We start from the raw sequence: 19,817 nt of genomic DNA, 5'->3' as shown, positions 1-19,817 counted from the left end.
GTGGGGGTTTTTCCGGGTTGATTTTCCCCATTCGTAAACAAATCACTGTGTCAATTTATTTTTTGCTACATACTTAGTTTAATTGGTGATTTTTTTGTGCTACCACGCATTTGCATGTTAATTTGATTAATTAATTCACCTGACTAATTATTAAATTAATTTCATCACATGGGGTCAATATGTTTTTGGCCTATCAAGTAATATCAGAGTAGGCACACTTTGATTAGGTTTAATCTTTGCTGTGTTGATCCATTGATCTCTGTTGTCATGGCTGTAACCTGCTTGAAGAGATCTTTATTTTCAAATACATCTTGTTTTTCTAATGTCTATTTGTTTGAGTGTTTTAGAAAATACAAGTCTAAAAGTTATTTGAATTCTCTTATGATGAATATTGGAAGAGATCTCAGTTTGTCTAAGAAGAAACTAGACTATCTCAGAATGAGAATGTGCAAAAAAGTTCGTATGAGAAGAGTAAAAATTAAAGGCTTAGCTTGTAAAAGGTAGATGAGAGAAAGTACCATTCCCATCGATCTATCATCTAAGCATGAAGTGTGTTTTATGGTGAAGTCTACATTTAAAGTTATGGACACATGTTTGTGGTACCTTGACAGCGGTTGCTCAAGACACATGACTGGAGACTGATCTCTCTTCAAGGTTTTTGAGTCTAAGAAAGGTGGCAATGTCACTTTTGGTGATGGGAGCAAGTTACAGATTAAAGGGATAGGAATCATCTCTCTACTGGGGGGGGGGGGGGGGCATGGCCCTCCTCAGCCCTAAGGCAGTTTTGTCCCTGGATCCTATTATAAATTTAATGAATAGACCTCACTATAAATGTGAGAGGAAAAAGCACCATTCTCCATGGTTCGAAAGTATCTAAGAATTACTCTATCTATTATCGCAACAAAAAATTCATTTAGAATTTAGATCTGTCCCTGTTTAGGCTTACTCCATTGGCATTTGTTCCTGTTGCTGCTCTTTGGTTGCCTTTACTTCACCAAATCAATATGTTACAGGAAAATCCTGCATAGCCATGTGTGATTCCAGCACCATTTTGACTAAAACTACCAAAAAAGTACGATACAACTTTGGTGGCATTCCCATAAAAAAGTATAACATAGCTTTGATATATAACTTATAAATCTATATATATATGCTTGTGGTCTATACATTCCAGAAGTTCATCATCAAGGATAATAATGTTTTAAATTCTTGCATACTTTATTTTCTTTTGATAAAAGCATAAAGGCATCACTGCCATCTTGTCAAATGCCGCAACGATTAGGACTAGCATTTTTGGGTTTTTGTTGCTGTTGTTGCTAAAAGATATGCAAAGGCCAATAGGGCATAAACAATTACAAGATCATCTCCTTTATTGGTGGAGATGACTAGAAGCGATCGAAAAAGTTTGGAATTTTGAGTGAAATCAAACAAGGTATATACCGGCTTAGTCATCAGTATGAAATATTCTAAAAGTTTAATCAGAGCAAAAATTGATAATTTCTTAGCTAAAGTAAGAAGTGTAGCTAGACGTGCTAAAATCTCATACCTGTCCTTGTCCTGTAGTTGTCCAACATAAACCCGCCTTGGACACGCATGTTTGTTTGTGTTAGATGGAGAATATATATATATATATACACATATAATCTGGTGCAATTCCATGCAATAGCGAACCAATAATGAGATTAAAAATTAAAAGGTCACTGTTAATCTCAATCATTGAATTAGAAATTGTTTTCATTTTTAAGAATTTTACTTTTTTATCCTCAGTGATTGCACTCTCTCTCTTAATAAATAATAAATAAAAAAACTTTATAAAAAAATAAGTCCGGTTAATGTGTGTCCTTAGAGTATACATTAACTATCGTGGGTTCCAGTTAGCTCAACTGGTAAAGTCTCTGATGGTTGTATAAGAGATCTGGGGTTCAATTCCCGCCTACACCAAAAACTGATTGGTGTCTTGGTCTAATGAGAAAGAGCTATTATCAGAAGCGGACGCTATAGGTTGAAACTCTCTAAAAAAAAAACTATCAATTTTAAGAAATGTTTTATAAAAAATTGAAAAAACTGTCAAAACAATGAATTATTTTTTCGTTTTTCCCTAAAAAAGTTTCTTAAAATAGTTTATTAATATATGTCTTGAGGACACATATTAGTAAATCTCTAAAAAAATAAACTTAATAAATCAAAGCAACTTAAACGGACACCATTGAAAGCTCACCAGAAAAGAGTCATATCAACGTTACTTATAGCAACATCTTACCTCTTATAATATATATATATACAGGGGCGGAGCTACACTTAGCAATGGGGGGCCATGGATCCCCAAAATTTTTAAAAAACTTCATAATAATGCATGCATAGTTTGCAATTGTTTAAAATATTAGACCTTAAAATAAATATCTGGCCCCTCCAAAAAATAAGAGTTGACCCCTACAAAAAAGAACTGAGCAACTAATTGTTGGGTTCCAAAAAATAGTTGATAAGAACAACAAACTATCCACCTTGTAACAAAAAGGTTTGTTAATTTCAAATTTTTAGTTTTTTTTCTCTCTTAATTGGTAGTTTTGGTTGTTGAGTTCAAAAAGTAAGTTTTTAATAAAATAAATTTTCTATTAGAGTTATCTTATTTTATTTGGAACTAGGCCTTTTTGTTGTTTTTGTTAAGTTTCAAATTGTTTGTCAATACTTAATTAGTTAGTCACAAAACGTTAAATGAAAAAAAAAAAAAAAAAAATACACTGAGAATATGTGAATTTAGGGAGTAACAATACTTAAAAAGCAATTTTCTCTTGTTAAGTTTCCAATTGTTTTTCAGCGCTTGATTTAGACTAAAAATGTTGAATGAAAAAAAAAAAGAGGATAGTTCAATGTTAAGGGGTAAAAATGTAGCTATGCAAATGTATTTATGTATAAATATGTAATTCAGCCCCCCAGACTAAAATTCCCGACTATGCCCTTGTGTATATATATATATATATATATGTAGGGATGAAGGGCCCAAATATAGGTATTGGGCCGTGGGCTGCGCCCGAGGACGTCAAATAACTCGAGGACAAATAAGTACTAGCAAAGGCATATAGATTAATGGGATGTGGAAGAGATCTAGTCACAATGAGCAAGAGACGATGTTCGAGAAGAAATACCTACTCGGCTAAATAGAGTGGAGGCCTAAAGTCCAACCATCTATCAAGAGCAGGGTAGCAGGCAATTGTGCTTGGAAGGATAAACATCAGAGAGAGATGAATAAAAAGAGAGTTGGGAAATTTTTGAGAAGAAAACTGCTATCAACGCATTGAATGCTCTGCATCTAACCCCCTGACCGCATTAATGTGGAAGTGATACTTGAACAGTAATTTTTAGTCTTACAGCTATCCATAAAGACTTCAGGAAGATGCTGATGGGACAAGTATCAAGAAGACTAGCAATCTGATTTATACGTGGATGGCTGAGATGAAAGAAATGGAGGAAATATAAAAGAGAAGAATCCCATTACAAAGGGGATGATAAGAAAAACTAGAGAAAAATAACTGTGTACCCAAGAACTGTAATTTTTGTATAAGTCTAAGAGAGATATATAAGAACAGACTTTCCTTAGACTTGACTAGGGAGAACTTTTCTTGTTCAAAATTGTTTGTTTCATTCTTTCCAATAATAACTAACCTATTGTGATCATTATCTACCTAATTCATTGAAAGTTTAATTTCAAGCTTACTCTCTAACAAATTCATTGTTTTGGGCTCATTCGGCCATTGTCCATCTATTTGGACCGTGGAGCAAATTGGGTCCTTACAATATATATATATATATATATATATAATATAATATAATATAATATAAAAGGCTCTATCTTACCTATTTTTATTTTTCTTAATTTGACATGTAACAAATTTACTTTTATAAACAAAAAACAAGTGCGTCAATCTGTGGTCCTAATGACGAAATTATAAATAATTTAATTAGTAATTTTAAAATTTTATAAAAATAAATATATAATAACTCATAATATTTGCTAAACAATATCCAAAAAATATAAATAGTCTTAAGCACGTTTTCATGCTTTATAATAAAAAAAAATGTATAAAAAGTATAGACAATCGAATTAACTTAATAAAAATAAAAATTTTAATATAAAATTTTTTCTCTTTATTAGTTTCTACATTTAAATTAAGAATCAAATAAATAAAATGACATGTTTCTTGTAGAGGCTTACTCTAAAATAATAAAAAAATTGGAAAAAATAGATGTAATTTACAATGCCACCAGTTTTTTTTTTAATTTTAATTTAAATTTTTTAATATTTAACTTTTAATTAATTTTATAATATTATGTCATATAAGTTTTTGATAACTTACTATTTATATGTCAGTATTTTAATATATATTATTTACTTGAATTTAAATTTATTTAATATTTGAACCCTCAACATTCTTATTATATAGTATATCATATCAGAATATAACATATAATACATATGTGAATATAATATGTCAAAGATTGAAAATATAGATTTTATGTTTGTGGGGCCAGAAAATCGGTAACCTTGGCCCACTCCAAGCCAGGCCCAAATGGCCCACGCCGAGGATGCATGATGGGTTCGAGGATGACCCTGTCCTCGGGAGTCCGAGACCTCGGAAGAACACGAGGACCACCCTACCAAAGGACTCCTGGAATATCCGAGGAGGAGAGGACCCAATGCCACGCGTTGGCAACAGAAGCACGAAGAAGGGACAAGCCCTGGGCGAACTGTCACCTCGGCATTGAATACACTCACCTAATCCTTTTGGCCGCATTAATGGAGATGTAACCCCTTGACAGAGTAACATCGATCAGGGTGAACCACTGGAGCATGGATATGGCCTCTGATGGGACAGACGGTCAGGAGGGAGACCAATAGATGATTAACAGGAGGAGGAAGAGAGGGATATATAAGAAAGGGGAACAAAGTGTAAAAGGGGGGGGGAAGAGAGAAAAAGGAAAAAGGGGAAGAAACAACCTCCTCGGCCATGGGCCGAGGAGCANGTGCTGATGGGACAAGTATCAAGAAGACTAGCAATCTGATTTATACGTGGATGGCTGAGATGAAAGAAATGGAGGAAATATAAAAGGGAAGAATCCCATTACAAAGGGGATGATAAGAAAAACTAGAGAAAAATAACTGTGTACCCAAGAATTGTAATTTTTGTATAAGTCTAAGAGAGATATATAAGAACAGACTTTCCTTAGACTTGACTAGGGAGAACTTTTCTTGTTCAAAATTGTTTGTTTCATTCTTTCCAATAATAACTAACCTATTGTGATCATTATCTACCTAATTCATTGAAAGTTTAATTTCAAGCTCACTCTCTAACAAATTCATTGTTTTGGGCTCATTCGGCCATTGTCCATCTATTTGGACCGTGGAGCAAATTGGGTCCTTACAATATATATATATATATATAATATAATATAATATAATATAATATAATATAAAAGGCTCTATCTTACCTATTTTTATTTTTCTTAATTTGACATGTAACAAATTTAATTTTATAAACAAAAAACAAGTGCGTCAGTCTGTGGTCCTAATGACGAAATTATAAATAATTTAATTAGTAATTTTAAAATTTTATAAAAATAAATATATAATAACTCATAATATTTGCTAAACAATATCCAAAAAATATAAATAGTCTTAAGCACGTTTTCATGCTTTATAATAAAAAAAATGTATAAAAAGTATAGACAATCGAATTAACTTAATAAAAATAAAAATTTTAATATAAAATTTTTTCTCTTTATTAGTTTCTACATTTAAATTAAGAATCAAATAAATAAAATGACATGTTTCTTGTAGAGGCTTACTCTAAAATAATAAAAAAATTGGAAAAAATAGATGTAATTTACAATGCCACCAGTTTTTTTTTTAATTTTAATTTTAATTTTTTAATATTTAACTTTTAATTAATTTTATAATATTATGTCATATAAGTTTTTGATAACTTACTATTTATATGTCAGTATTTTAATATATATTATTTACTTGAATTTAAATTTATTTAATATTTGAACCTCAACATTCTTATTATATAGTATATCATATCAGAATATAACATATAATACATATGTGAATATAATATGTCAAAGATTGAAAATATAGATTTTATGTTTGTGGGGCCAGAAAATCGGGTAACCTTGGCCCACTCCAAGCCAGGCCCAAATGGCCCACGCCGAGGATGCATGATGGGTTCGAGGATGACCCTGTCCTCGGGAGTCCGAGACCTCGGAAGAACACGAGGACCACCCTACCAAAGGACTCCTGGAATATCCGAGGAGGAGAGGACCCAATGCCACGCGTTGGCAACAGAAGCACGAAGAAGGGCAAGCCCTGGGCGAACTGTCACCTCGGCATTGAATACACTCACCTAATCCTTTTGGCCGCATTAATGGGATGTAACCCCTTGACAGAGTAACATCGATCAGGGTGAACCACTGGAGCATGGATATGGCCTCTGATGGGACAGACGGTCAGGAGGGAGACCAATAGATGATTAACAGGAGGAGGAAGAGAGGGATATATAAGAAAGGGGAACAAAGTGTAAAGGGGGGGGGAAGAATAGAGGAAAGAAAAAGGGGAAGAAAAAACCTCCTCGGCCATGGCCGAGGAGCATTCCCCAGTTGTAAACTGTTCTTAGCATTTTTCAAATAAAAGGAAAGTAGTTCATGCTTCATGCACCGGCGAGCGCCTAAACCTTCGATCCACTCTCTACAAATTCATTGTTCTGGGTTTGTTGGGCCCTTAACCCATCCTTACTAGACAGAACCAAGGTATTGCATGGTCCTCGGACTCAAACCTATGGGGAAACTAGATACTTACAGAGAAATGAAAGCGTTAGACAGAACCAAGGCATTGCATGGTCCTCAGACTCAAGCCTATGGGGAAACTAACCGCTCCGCTATACCTGGGTACTAAACAGAACCAAGGTATTGCATGGTCCTCGGACTCAAACCTATGGGGAAACTAGATATTTACAGAGAAATGAAAGCGTTAAACAGAACCAAGGCATTACATGGTCCTTGGACTCAAGCCTGTGGGGAAACTAACCGCTCCGCTATACCTGGGTACTAGACAGAACCAAGGTATTGCATGGTCCTCAGACTCAAACCTATGGGGAAACTAGATACTTACAGAGAAATGAAAGCGTTAAATAGAACCAAGGCATTGCATGGTCCTCAGACTCAAGCCTATGGGGAAACTAATCGCTCAGCTATACCTAGGTGTTGAACAGAACAGGGGCATTACATGGTCCTCGGACTCAGGCCTATAGGGAGACTTAACTACAAAATATCCCAAGTTAGGAAAGGATCAAGCCCCACCTAGCCCTTGAGACGCAAGAGAGCTGCCCATGCATACGTTCCCTCTCCTTATCATCGTTACTGGCGCAATTGGCTAACATACAATTCAAGCTAAAATCGTACAGATCAAAGGAAAAAAAGGAAAAACGGGCAGCATGTACACAAGTAAGCAATTCAAATAAATATAAAGGGAAATTAAATTCGCATTACAACAATGGGTTCGTAAAAATTGCATGGCAAGAGCCACAGTACATAGAGGAGAAGCACAACAAAATAAAACGAAAATGTGAAAGTAGGACGAATCGAGATGCCAGGAAGTCTACTCTTTTTGCTCAGGCTGGACAGGGGCAACCCCTGACCCCTCCGAGCCCTAGCCTGAGGGGACGGCCTGCAAGGATACGGCAAGAACAGCTGCTTCCTCGGTGGTGGGGGTTGGATCATCGGAAGGGATCTCCACTATCTCCTAGGGCACCCCCTCGCTCGAATGCTCCACCAGTTCGGCTGCCCCCACCTCTTCAACAATTTCCCCAGCCTTAGCGCCATCAGGGGCGGCCTCGTGGATAGCAGGGGGTAGTACACGCTTTCTGCCTTCCATAGGTCGGACGTGGCCTCCACCCCAGCCTGTTTGAGGGCCTCAGCCCAAACCTGGGAACAGTATCGCCTACACACCCCCAGGACTTGAGCCTTGTAGAGGGCCTCTACCGCAGCCATCCCATCAGCGTAAGCTGCGGTCTCAGCCGCCTTCTTGGCACTCTCGGCCATCTCCCTGCCATGGTCAGCCTCGTCCTTAGCCCGCCGAGCCTAGTCTCTGGCCCATTCTGCCTCCCTCTGGGCCCCTTCGGCCTTTGTCACCTTGGCCTGCAGATCAGCGATCAGATCCCTCGCGGTTTGCAGTTGCCCCTCCGTCTCGCCCAGGTGCCTCGTCTGCTCATTGGCCTGGTTCTGGGCACCTTCAAGACTAGATAGGGCACTGTCCCGTTCCCTGGTCACCGCCTTCAAATCCTCTCGGGCCTTAGCGAGGTCAGCCTCGGAATTCTTCAAAGTCCGAGTAGCCTGAAAGCGCCAGTCACGCTCTCGTTTGAAGGCCTCCTTCTGGTCGTTTGCCACCCCCTCTAACACAAAGATAGCTTGGACAGCCTGCCGAATAACCAATGTGCTATAAGCCCAATAAAAGAAAAAGAGTGGGAGAAGAGTCGAGGTTGTAGCCCTTACCATCCCCCATATTGCTTGAGGCTGAGGAAGACCTGCTCGCTCGTCAAAGAGTTAAGCTCAGCCATATTGGCTGAGAGTAGTAGGCTCCTCTCCAGCGCATCGGCCACGTGCGCACCTTCACCCTCATTGAAGTCCCTGAGGGAGGCGGTATCCCTCAAGGACTCCCCACGGAGCATCGGGGCTGGGAGCCAGGCCTCGGCCTCGGAAGAGGTGGTGTCGACGACCTGCCTCTCCTGGCTCTTGTCGCCTATTTTAAGCTGCTTGGACGGCCGCAGAGCAGTGTCCTCCTCCTGCGAGGACACCGTCTTATCCTCTACAAGCCTTTTACCCTTATCCTTCTTCTTCTTGGGGCCAGCAGGCACGGACCTAGAGGGCGAGCGCGTCTGAGAAGGAGAAGGAGGGAGCTTCTGCCGAGCGGAAGTCGACCTAGTCTTCGGAGGTAGAGTGGGAAGTTTCTGTTGGGACTCCCCCAGCTGGCCCTCAATCAGGTCCAGCAAGCTGGTGGTGGGCTTCCTCTTGTAACTCATTCTCGGCCAAGGAGGGGCTTCTGAAGCAAGGAGGTCTGCTTCGGTCAAATTGGGATCACCCAAGTCCCCGGGAGGGTCCTCGGACTGATCAAGCAGAGCGAAAACGTCAAACGCGTCCCCTTCCCCCTCTGGAGCTTCCTCGGAGGCCTCGGCGAATGGCTGGGAAGAGGAGGAGACGGCTAGTGTGACAACTTCCTGGTCGGAGGGCTCCTCGGGGAACGAAAATCCGTCCTCGGTCACAGTAATCCTCTGAAGCCGAGGATCGTTGGCTCGGATGACGTGCTTTGGAACTGGGAACGACTTCTGGGTAGGTTTATACCCTAAAATTATGTGGGCAGCCCTAACCTGATTGTCATCCTCGTTTATATACACTGACGCCCTCAGCACCTTCTGCAAATCCTCCCGATTGACCAGATGGAAGTGACGCTCAAAAGCATGCGGGTCTGCAAACGGGAAGCACCACCGCGTTAGTAAAAAAAAAAGGAAGAAAAAAGACGGGAATTTGAAACCTCTCATGTTTCTCACTGCCCCACTTGGTATTCCCTCTATTGTTGGGCAGTGATGGCCATCGTGCCACCCCTCTGACACGATGAGGAAATCCTCGTTGAAACCCTTGTTGGACTCGGGGAGGCACTGAATGAGCCGCACCCTGTCGTCTCTCGTCTTCAGGTAATACGACTTACCCTTAAGAAGCTGAAGGTTGTAACACCAGTTCACATCGTGGTGGGTCAACCTCAGCCCCATGTTCTCGTTCAGGGTGTCCACACAGCCTAGAATCCTAAAAACGTTTATCCCACACTAGGTGTGGGCCAACCGGAAGTGCGTGAGGTAATCCCTCATCACCGGCCCCATGGGGATCGTCATCCCCTCTTCAAGGAAGGCGACAATGGGAATTACCACCTCGCCCTCCTGTCTGTATATGCCCCAATCTCCGTCCTCACAATATCTAAGACCTACATTGCTGGGAATTCGGTAGTCGGTGATGAATTTCTCCATCGCCTCCTCAGTATCGACGTATTTCTTAAACCTACCCATCCCTGTTGACACCTCAAAGAACTAAGAAAGAACAAGCGAAGTAGAAGAAAAAGTAGAGAGAGAGCTCAAGGAGGGACAGAGCGACTTACTGAAAAGAGGAGGAGCTCCTCGGACAGGCTTTTTGTTCTGGAGGTGCTAATGAGAATGTGGCTGAACTCAGAAGGGGCGCACGAGAATCCTTGATTACAAATAGGAAGCAGGAAGAAGCGGTTCGCACGGGTATTTATACCCCAAATCGAGGAACCATGCGGGTTTTCCCGCCCATAAATGCGAGACGAACCTCCACCGTTGGATGGGTAACTCCTCATTAGACGTGGGGAGCACAAAACCGCCTGAATTTAATGAGGGACACGTTACGTGCTCCGAAACGCCAGCGACGTGCCTTGGGCAGATGAATAGACCCCAGTACTGATTGGGGGGGGTAAGGCCGAGGATGTCAAAATCCTTCTCCCCGCCCGAGAAGGCGTGCAGCAAGATTTTGAGGGGCTATTGTGGGGCCAGAAAATCTGGTAGCCTTGGCCCACTCCAAGCCAGGCCCAAATGGCCCACGCCGAGGATGCATGATGGGTCCGAGGATGACCCTGTCCTCGGGAGTTCGAGATTTCGGAAGAACACGAGGACCACCCTACCAAAGGACTCCTGGAATATCCGAGGAGGAGAGGACCCAGTGCCACGCGTTGGCAACAGAAGCACGAAGAAGGGGCAAGCCCTGGGCAAACTGTCACCTCGACATTGAATACACTCACCTAACCCTTTTGGCCGCATTAATAGGGATGTAACCCCTTGACAGAGTAACATCGATCAGGGTGAACCACTGGAGCATGGATATGGCCTCTGATGGGACAGACGGTCAGGAGGGAGACTAATAGATGATCAACAAGAGGAGGAAGAGAGGGATATATAAGAAAGGGGAACAAAGTGTAAAGGGGGGGAAGAAAAGAGAAAAGAAAAAGGGGAAGAAAAAACCTCCTCGGCCATGGGCCGAGGAGCATCCCCCAGTTGTAAACTGTTCTTAGCATTTTTTTAAATAAAAGGAAAGTAGTTCATGCTTCATGCACACCGGCGAGTGTCTAAACCTTCGATCCACTCTCTACAAATTCATTGTTCTGGGTTCGTTGGGCCCTTAACCCACATCATTTGGGTTTGGGCAACAAAAACAGACCCTACAATTATTATAAAGTAGAATAAGATTGGCTATAATTTGTTTTTCTTTAGAATAATGATTGATTTTTTATCTTAACTATATATTTTTCAAAAGTCAAATAGTATTCAAATAAAACACAAATGTTCATTTCAATTTTAGCGTATCGTATTTTCTTTAAATGGTTGGACATAATTTTCAAAAAATATTATAGAATATATAATGCAAAATGCAAATACACTTGTAATAAATGCTTAATGCTAAAATGTATAGTTCAATATATAATTATAATTATAATAAATTTTGATTAATAAATATCATGATCATCATATTTCATATTTAGAAAAAAAACTGGAATTTGATATAAATGCTCAATATTTATTTACATATTAAATGTCAAATGCATGCTAGAATATAAAATAGGTGCCTAATGCTAAAATGTATCTATCTACAAATGTGGTTATAATAAAAGTCTATTAATAACTGTCATAATTATTAAATTTCATACTTAGAAACAAATAAAAGATAGAAAATTCATATAATATTAAATTTGTATATGTATTACATGAGTTACTGACTAGTTATAATACTTAAGACTAATCTTTTCTTTTTTCTTCTTCTTTTTTTTTTTTTTTTTTTTATAGAATGAAGCTTACTATTATTACTATTCAAAATTGGCTAAATCAGCTTGAACAATATGGTGAATATACACCATTGTTAGTATTTTTAAGGCCTTCTTCTTTCTCCTCATGTGAGTATATTAAAAATATTTAGTATTCTAAAAAAAAAAAGAAAAGACTAATCTAAACAATAAAATGTCATTTTTACAAAATTTTAGTAATATTTTAATATTAAAAAACCCATTGAAAGATAAAAAAATTGTGTTTATTTGCTAGGTTTATTATACAAGTCATTTTTTTTTATTTAAAAAAACTTATAAAAATATTACTCAAACAATTTTAATCCTTCATAAGAAAGAACAATTTTAATCCATAGAGTAATCATTTTGGAGTATAAAATTTTAGATATTTACGTTAAAATAATATAAAATAATCAAGTTTGTTATATAATTAGTCCTAATTTTATTACTTTTACACATTTTAATGAAAAATAATAATTTACTATATAAAGAATTTAAACACATACAAGAAACTTTTTTTGTTTACTTTTTATCTATTGAATTAAGAATTAATTTTTTTTTTCTTATTTTAAATTATCATTCCTTTTTCCTAAATAACTTGTGGAACTTAAGAAAATGAATGAAATAGGATTATATATATAGACACACACACTAAAGCTTCACTTATAAATAAGAGTAATGTTATAGTTACAACATTTTTATTAATTCTCATATGGGGTCACTGCTATCACTTTATCATCTATGATTAACAACTTGTCACATTGCCAATTGTGAAAATATTTTGTGATTCTAGAGTTATTTTTTGTTTGTTGTACATTTAAATCAATTTTGAAATATTTTGATATTGTTATTTATTTAAATTATGTTGTATTGTATCCTAGTTTTTCAATAAAAATAATGTTAAGAACACTATAAATTTTATTAGATAAAGTATGCGTTTAGATAATAATGAAAAATTAAAATTATTTCATTATTCAGTTTATTTTTGTTACTATTTATAGACTATGCTGTACTTTTTAGCACTATTCATAAGTCATACTGTATTATTTTAACTTATTTTTATCTTTATCTACTGTACTATTATAAATTAATATATAAAAACTTTCTAAATTTTATAATAATTAAAAAAAAAAACTGTTTCAACTTTTTAATTAACGTTACCACCTTTAAATAGGAAACCAAAATAGCTAAGAAACTTATCACACCAATCACATTTATCATCAAATTTGTAAACTTTCAGATTCTCCAAAAAAAAAAAAAAATGTAAACTTTCTATAACAAATTTAATACTCCTTTTAGCATTTTCCTTTTTTGACCTCTTCCACATCCATTCCTTTTAAACTTACCCACAGACCAATCAAACTGGAAATCAAATTTCTGTGACTTTGTTTTCCCACCCATAAGGAAAAGAAAATGGAAACCTGCTTCATCATCCTTATCTCTCTCTGCGTCTCAGCCATTCTCAAATCCCTCTTTACCCTTCTCATCCAGAAAAGAAATAAGCTTCCTCCTGGACCCTTTAACATCCCAATACTCAGCAACTTTCTGATGCTCCGCAAAACCTTCTCTGAACTCGAACACATAATCCGTAAACTCCATGCCAAGTACGGACCCATCATCACCATTTACATTGGCTTCCGCCCAGCAATCTTCATTGCCAACCGCTCTCTCGCGCACAAAGCTCTTGTCCAAAACGGTGCCGTATTCGCTGACCGCCCACCTGCTCTCCCTACAAACGCCCTCATATCTAGTAACCAGCACAATATAAACTCTGCTTCTTACGGCCCCAAGTGGCGGCTCTTCCGCCGCAATCTCAGCTCGCAGATTCTCCACTCTTCGCGCGTTAAATCCTACTCTCATGCACGCAAGTGGGTTTTGGATATTCTACTCAATCGCCTTGGTTCTAATTCCAAATCCAGTGAACCAATTGTTGTTAAGGACCATTTCCAATACTCCATGTTTTGTCTGTTGGTTCTTATGTGTTTTGGAGATAAACTAGATGAATCCCAGATTAAAAAAATTGAAGATGTTCAGCGTCGCTTACTATTGAGTTTTGGTAGGTTTAGAATACTCAATTTTTTGCCAAGTATTAGTAAGATAATATTCCGTAAGCGTTGGGAAGAGTTGTTTGAAATTCGGAGAGACCGAAATGCTGTGTTAATTCCTCTGATAAAAGCAAGGAGGAAAGTGAAGCAAGGAAGACAGAGCAAAGTTAAAGAAGACAAAGATAATGATGATGAGTTTGTTTTGTCGTATGTGGATACGTTGTTGGAATTGGAGTTACCAGAGGAAAAGAGGAAGCTTGAAGAGGAGGAAATGTAAAGTTAAAGAAGACAAAGATAATGATGATGAGTTTGTTTTGTCGTATGTGGATACGTTGTTGGAATTGGAGTTACCAGAGGAAAAGAGGAAGCTTGAAGAGGAGGAAATGGTTAGTTTGTGTTCGGAGTTTCTTGACGCGGGTACGGATACTACATCGACTGCATTGGAGTGGATTATGGCGAATTTGGTGAAATACCCACAAATCCAAGAGAGGCTTATTGTGGAGATTAAAGGGATTGTTGGTGATAGAGGAAAGGAGGTGAAAGAAGAGGATTTGAATAAGATGCCTTATTTGAAAGCAGTAGTTTTGGAGGGTTTAAGGAGACACCCACCTGGGCATTTTGTGGTGCCACATGCAGTGACTGAAGATGTGGTTTTGGATGGCTATTTGGTACCAAAGAAAGCTACTTTGAATTTCATGGTAGCAGAGATGGGGTGGGACCCGAAGGTTTGGGAGGATCCTATGGCTTTTAAGCCTGAGAGATTCTTGAGTGGTGGTGATGGTGGAGGAGAAGTGTTTGATATAACAGGAAGCAGGGAGATTAAGATGATGCCATTTGGTGTGGGGAGGAGGATTTGCCCTGGTTCTGGTTTGGCAATACTGCATTTGGAGTACTTTGTGGCCAATTTGGTTTGGAATTTTGAGTGGAAGGCTGTGGACGGTGATGAGGTTGATTTGTCAGAGAAGCAGGAGTTCACTATGGTGATGAAGAATCCGCTCAAGGCCCACTTATCTCCATTTCTTTGAATGGTTAAAGGTCTATTTTCTGTTGCAGTTGAAGACTACAAAAATTAATAGGTAAGATAAAGAGAAAGTGTCCTGTGTATGCAACGAGATACTATATCAAATGGTTTCTATTGGTGTGTGGGTTCCTATTGGAGTGTTGGACCTATATAGGCCATAAAAAGGTCACTGTGAAACCCTCCTTGTACAACAGTTTAAACAATGTTCCGTACGAAAACTCGCTCTCTCTCTAGAGAAGAGGAAGCGGAGCTCGAACGCAGCAACAAGAAAGTCAAGAACGTACGCCATGCTGATTTCACAGCAAGACATGAGAGTAGCTCTCGCATCCAGGGGGGAAGTGAGGATTCTTTCCTCGGTGAGAGCTCGTCTTTTAGAGCTAAACTGCTGGGGGAAATACCAGGAGCCTATAATCAAGCTTTTGCATTTGATGAGAAAATGGAAGCTGACATTGAATCCGATGACGAGTTAGAAGAGCTAAGGGAAGGTTTTGCTGCAGTTAAACTATCTAAAGATGTCAAACATCGTATTAGAGCGATCTAGGCAACTTCACTCATTGTTAAAGTTTATGGGAGGTTTGTGGGGTTCAGCTATATGCAGGCCAAACTGAATGCTCTTTGGAAGCCATCGGGTAGAGTGGATGTTATTGATTTAGGGAAAGAGTTCTTCCTCACACGCTTCAGTTGCAAAGAAGACCACGATAAGGTGCTTAGGAATGGTCCGTGGTTCATAGGTGAGCATTTTCTTTCGATAAGACCATGGGAGCCAAACTTCAAGCCCTCCACGACGAACGTCTCTTCCATTGCAATATGGATCAGATTAAACGAACTGCCCATTGAATATTATGAAGTGGAAGTTTTAAAACAAATAGGGAACACCATTGGCAAGATACTTAGGATTGACACCCATACCGCGGCTGAAGCAAGGGGCCGGTTTGCAAGGCTTTGCGTACAGGTGGATATCGATAAACCGTTGGTGACAACCATCCTTATTGGGGGCCTCCACCAACCTGTCAACTACGAAGGTGTTAATAGGCTCTGTTTTTCATGTGGTCGGATTGGTCACCGGAAAGAGGACTGCCCTCATATTATTCGCAATCCGACCAAGGTGGACAAGGAGGTCGAGGTTCGAGAGGAGGTCCAAGTCAGCAACTCATGCGATGCGTGTGATTCGGTGGACCCCATGCAAGGAGATGCAGCTCGGTTTACTGAGCAAGAGGACACCTATGGTCCGTGGGCAGTGGTCACTAGAAGATGACAAGGAAACAGAGGTGCCAGGCATATGCCAGAAGGTAGTGGAACGGGCTATCTGAGAGTCAGTAATGGGAATGCTCTTCTGCATGTGGGAGCAAGAAGTAGTTATGCAAAGGATAATAGACGTAAGTCTAGTGAGGTCCAACCAACAAGTCAGGCCCAAGTTCCCAAGGAGTTATCTAACTCGGACCTTGGAGCAAAGCATGTGGGCTGCTCCTTGGGCCCTAAACTCCTTAAGGGTGTTAATTAAGTGGGTAGGTTCATTATTGGAAGTGCTACAACACAAGCCCAGAAGGGGTCGGTCAAAAGTAAAAAAGATCTAGCTCGAAACAGGGCACAATTTTCTTCAGCTAGTGTTGCTGATATGCCCAAGTGTTCCCTTAAGTCTATCTCTACCGCCGCCAACTCCGAACCCAACAATGAGATCAGTGAGCAAAGTGAGTCACGGTTCTTGTTCACGGCATCAGCAAGGAACGAGGTGGGTAATTTTGGAGGAGATGAGCAGAAAAATGCTGGAAATGGTCACTGCCGTAGTTCCGATCAAGCTGAGAAAAGCGTGGATTTTACTTCTCTCACTCATGAAGGAGAGAGCAGCGATGGGGCTCCTGACAGCGACGGATCCACGCTGGGGAAGGAGGTCAACGCCGGAGAAGCAGAGAATTACATCAGGGAGGATGAACCCTCTGTTTTCGCCAAACCCGATGTTAGGCGAAGTGAATCCTGGAATGGTGGAGACAGTGCGATTAGCAACATATGTCAGGAGCATCAGGTTTGTCACCATGATAATGCTGGGGTAAGGCCTTTTGAGGGTGAGGCCGAGGCGGATGGGATGGAGTTTGAAGGAGGAGGCGAGAATCCTAACTCCTGCTGATGAAGGTCTCTCTTTTATCATGTCCATGTTATGAATATAATAATTTGGAATTGTAGGGGCGCTCTGAAGCCCAGTTTTCAGAATCATGTGAGGGATTTGGTGCGGGTGCATGATCCAGTTGTGTTTGTGGTTATGGAAACCCATCTGGGAGGGGAGAGAGCTAAGGCTATTACGGATCGGATGCCTTTTGATGGTACGGTTATTGTGGACTCAATTGGTTTCTCTGGGGGTCTATGGCTTATGTGGAATGTTGATAAAGTGGAAGTTACTCCTATGGCTAAGACTGAACAAGAAATTCACATTACTGTTAAGGTACGAGCTTCTAACTTCTCCTGGCTTTTTTCTGCAATATATGCTAGTCCTAGATTTGCTGAGAGGTCTATTCTTTGGAATTATCTGATGCACACTGCGGAATTGCATAGTATGCCTTGGGTGATTGCAGGGGACTTCAATGAGCCTCTAAATAGTTCTGATAAGTTGGGCGGCAGAGAGGTGAGCATTAGCCGATCACTTCTATTGAAAGAGTGTTTAGATAAATGCAATATGGTTGATTTGGGTTTTTCGGGTTCAAGATTCACGTGGACCAACCGGAGGGATGCCCATATTCTCATCCAAGAAAGAATTGATAGGTTCTTTGTGAACGCTGACTGGTGCACCCTTTATCCTGAAGCCCGTGTGACCCATTTGACTAGATGCCACTCTGATCACAATCCAATTTTATTGGAAACTAATCCTACTAGTTGGGCAAGTTAGAATAGGCTCTTCAAGTTCCAGAGCTTCTGGCTCTCGGATCCTTCTTTTCCTCAAGTGGTTCAAAATGCTTGGACAAGGGCTGCGTGCCTCAAGGAAGCCATCAGTGAGTTCTCCAGAGATGCTTCGGATTGGAATAGGGAGCATTTTGGTAATATCTTTGAGAAAAAGAATAGACTTATGGCTAGATTAGGGGGGACTCAGAAGGCATTAGCTGTGTGCCCCTCTGTCTCTCTTGTGGATTTGGAAAGGAAGCTTCAGGCAGATTTATGTGGTGTGCTTAACCAAGAGGAGGAATTATGGGCGCTCAAGTCTAGAGTCAATTGGATGCTGTTGGGAGATAGAAATACTTCCTTTTACCATATCTCCACGCTGGTTAGAAGGAAAAGAAATTCCATTACAGCTATTATGTCCAACTCAGGGGAGTGGTTGCATGGTGAAAGAGAAGTGAAGGAGGTTATTCGGAATGGGTTCCTTGAGCTTTTTACTACCTCCCATAGTTCGTCTACCCTAAAGAGCCTGGCTGGTTCATCTTGGCAAGCCCGGCTCACGGATGAGGAGCGTGACAGTATTGGAGGGGAGGTTTCAATTGATGAGATCAAGGCAGGGCTGTGGTCTCTTAAGGCCTTCAAAGCTCCAGGCCCCGATGGTCTTCATGCGGGTTTTTTCCAGCGATTTTGGCTTATTGTAGGCAACTCAGTGGTGGAAGAAGTTAGTAGGATTTTTGCTGATATGGTTGTTCCTGAGGCGTTAAATAGGACCCACATTACCCTTATCCCTAAAATTCCCGGTCCAGAAACCCTTAGTAACTACCGCCCTATCAGTTTGTGCAACACGGTGTATAAGATTGTCTCTAAGATTTTGGTTGCCCGGTTGAGGCCTTTTCTTGGCAAGCTCATTTCTCCCTGCCAATCTGCTTTTGTCCCTAGGAGAAGGGGAACGGATAATACCATCATTGTTCAAGAGCTCATTCACACGATTAGTAGAAAGAAGGGGAAGAATGGTTTTATGGCGATTAAGATAGACCTGGAAAAAGCGTATGATAAGCTTGAATGGGATTTTATCAGAGAAATGTTGGTTAGAATCAATCTCCCTCTTAATCTTATCAAGCTAATGATGAGCTGTATATCGACTGTTTCCACGTCCATTTTGGTGAATGGGGGAGCTTTAGAGCAGATTATTCCATCGAGGGGTATTAGACAAGGGGATCCTCTTTCCCCATATATTTTTATTCTCTGTATGGACTACCTTGGCCAACTCATCGAAGAGAAGTGTAGTGCTAATAGATGGCACCCGGTCGAGGCTAATAGGAATGGTTTAGTGTTCTCGCATCTTTTCTTTGCGGATGACCTGGTTTTGTTTGCCAAAGCTGATCATGAAAATTGTTATGCCATAAGAGAGGTGTTAGATCTTTTTTGTAGCCAATCGGGTCAAACTGTGAGTGGAGCTAAGTCTAGGGTCTATTTCTCCCCAAATGTGGACAGGGATAGTAGGGATGAGTTGTGTGACATTTTGGGCTTCCATTCCACACCTAATCTTGGTAAGTACCTGGGGGTTCCCATCAAACATCCTGGTCCCTCTTCTCAAGATTTTAATTTTGTGCTTGATCGAGTTAAGCAGAAGTTGGCGGGTTGGAAGGCAAATCTTCTGTCTTTGGCAGGTCGATCTGTACTTGTGAAGCATGTATCTTCTACCATTCCTAACTATGTGATGCAATGTGCCCACCTACCTAATAAAGTTACTGAAGGCATTGATCGAGTCAACAGGAATTTTCTATGGGGCTCGACGGAATCAGTGAAGAGAATGCATTGGGTTGGTTGGGATAAAATCACTAAGTCTAAGGATGAAGGGGGTTTGGGCTTTCAAGCAGCTAAGGGTAGGAATATGGCACTCCTATCTAAGCTCAACTGGCGTTTTCATACAGAAGGGGAGTCTCTATGGGCTAAAGTTCTTAAAGGAAAGTATTGCAACCCTCGGAGATTGAGTTCTAGT

The 19,817-nt window shown here is 40.1% G+C and overlaps 1 protein-coding gene across 1 annotated transcript; it reads left to right on the top strand.

Moving 5' to 3' along the window:
- Positions 1-13,300: 13,300 nt before the first annotated feature.
- On the top strand, positions 13,301-14,966 carry LOC111998019 (cytochrome P450 89A2). The gene is made up of 2 exons (XM_065764303.1): positions 13,301-14,131; positions 14,241-14,966. The coding sequence occupies exons 1-2, from the start codon at positions 13,301-13,303 to the stop codon at positions 14,955-14,957; spliced, it is 1,548 nt and encodes a 515-aa protein (XP_065620375.1). The 3' UTR covers positions 14,958-14,966.
- Positions 14,967-19,817: the final 4,851 nt, after the last annotated feature.

Source organism: Quercus suber, unplaced genomic scaffold (genome assembly GCF_002906115.3).
Source record: "Quercus suber isolate HL8 unplaced genomic scaffold, Cork oak 2.0 scaffold_21, whole genome shotgun sequence".
In the NCBI taxonomy this organism is placed as follows: domain Eukaryota; kingdom Viridiplantae; phylum Streptophyta; class Magnoliopsida; order Fagales; family Fagaceae; genus Quercus; species Quercus suber.
This window is presented reverse-complemented; position numbering and strand designations above follow the sequence as displayed.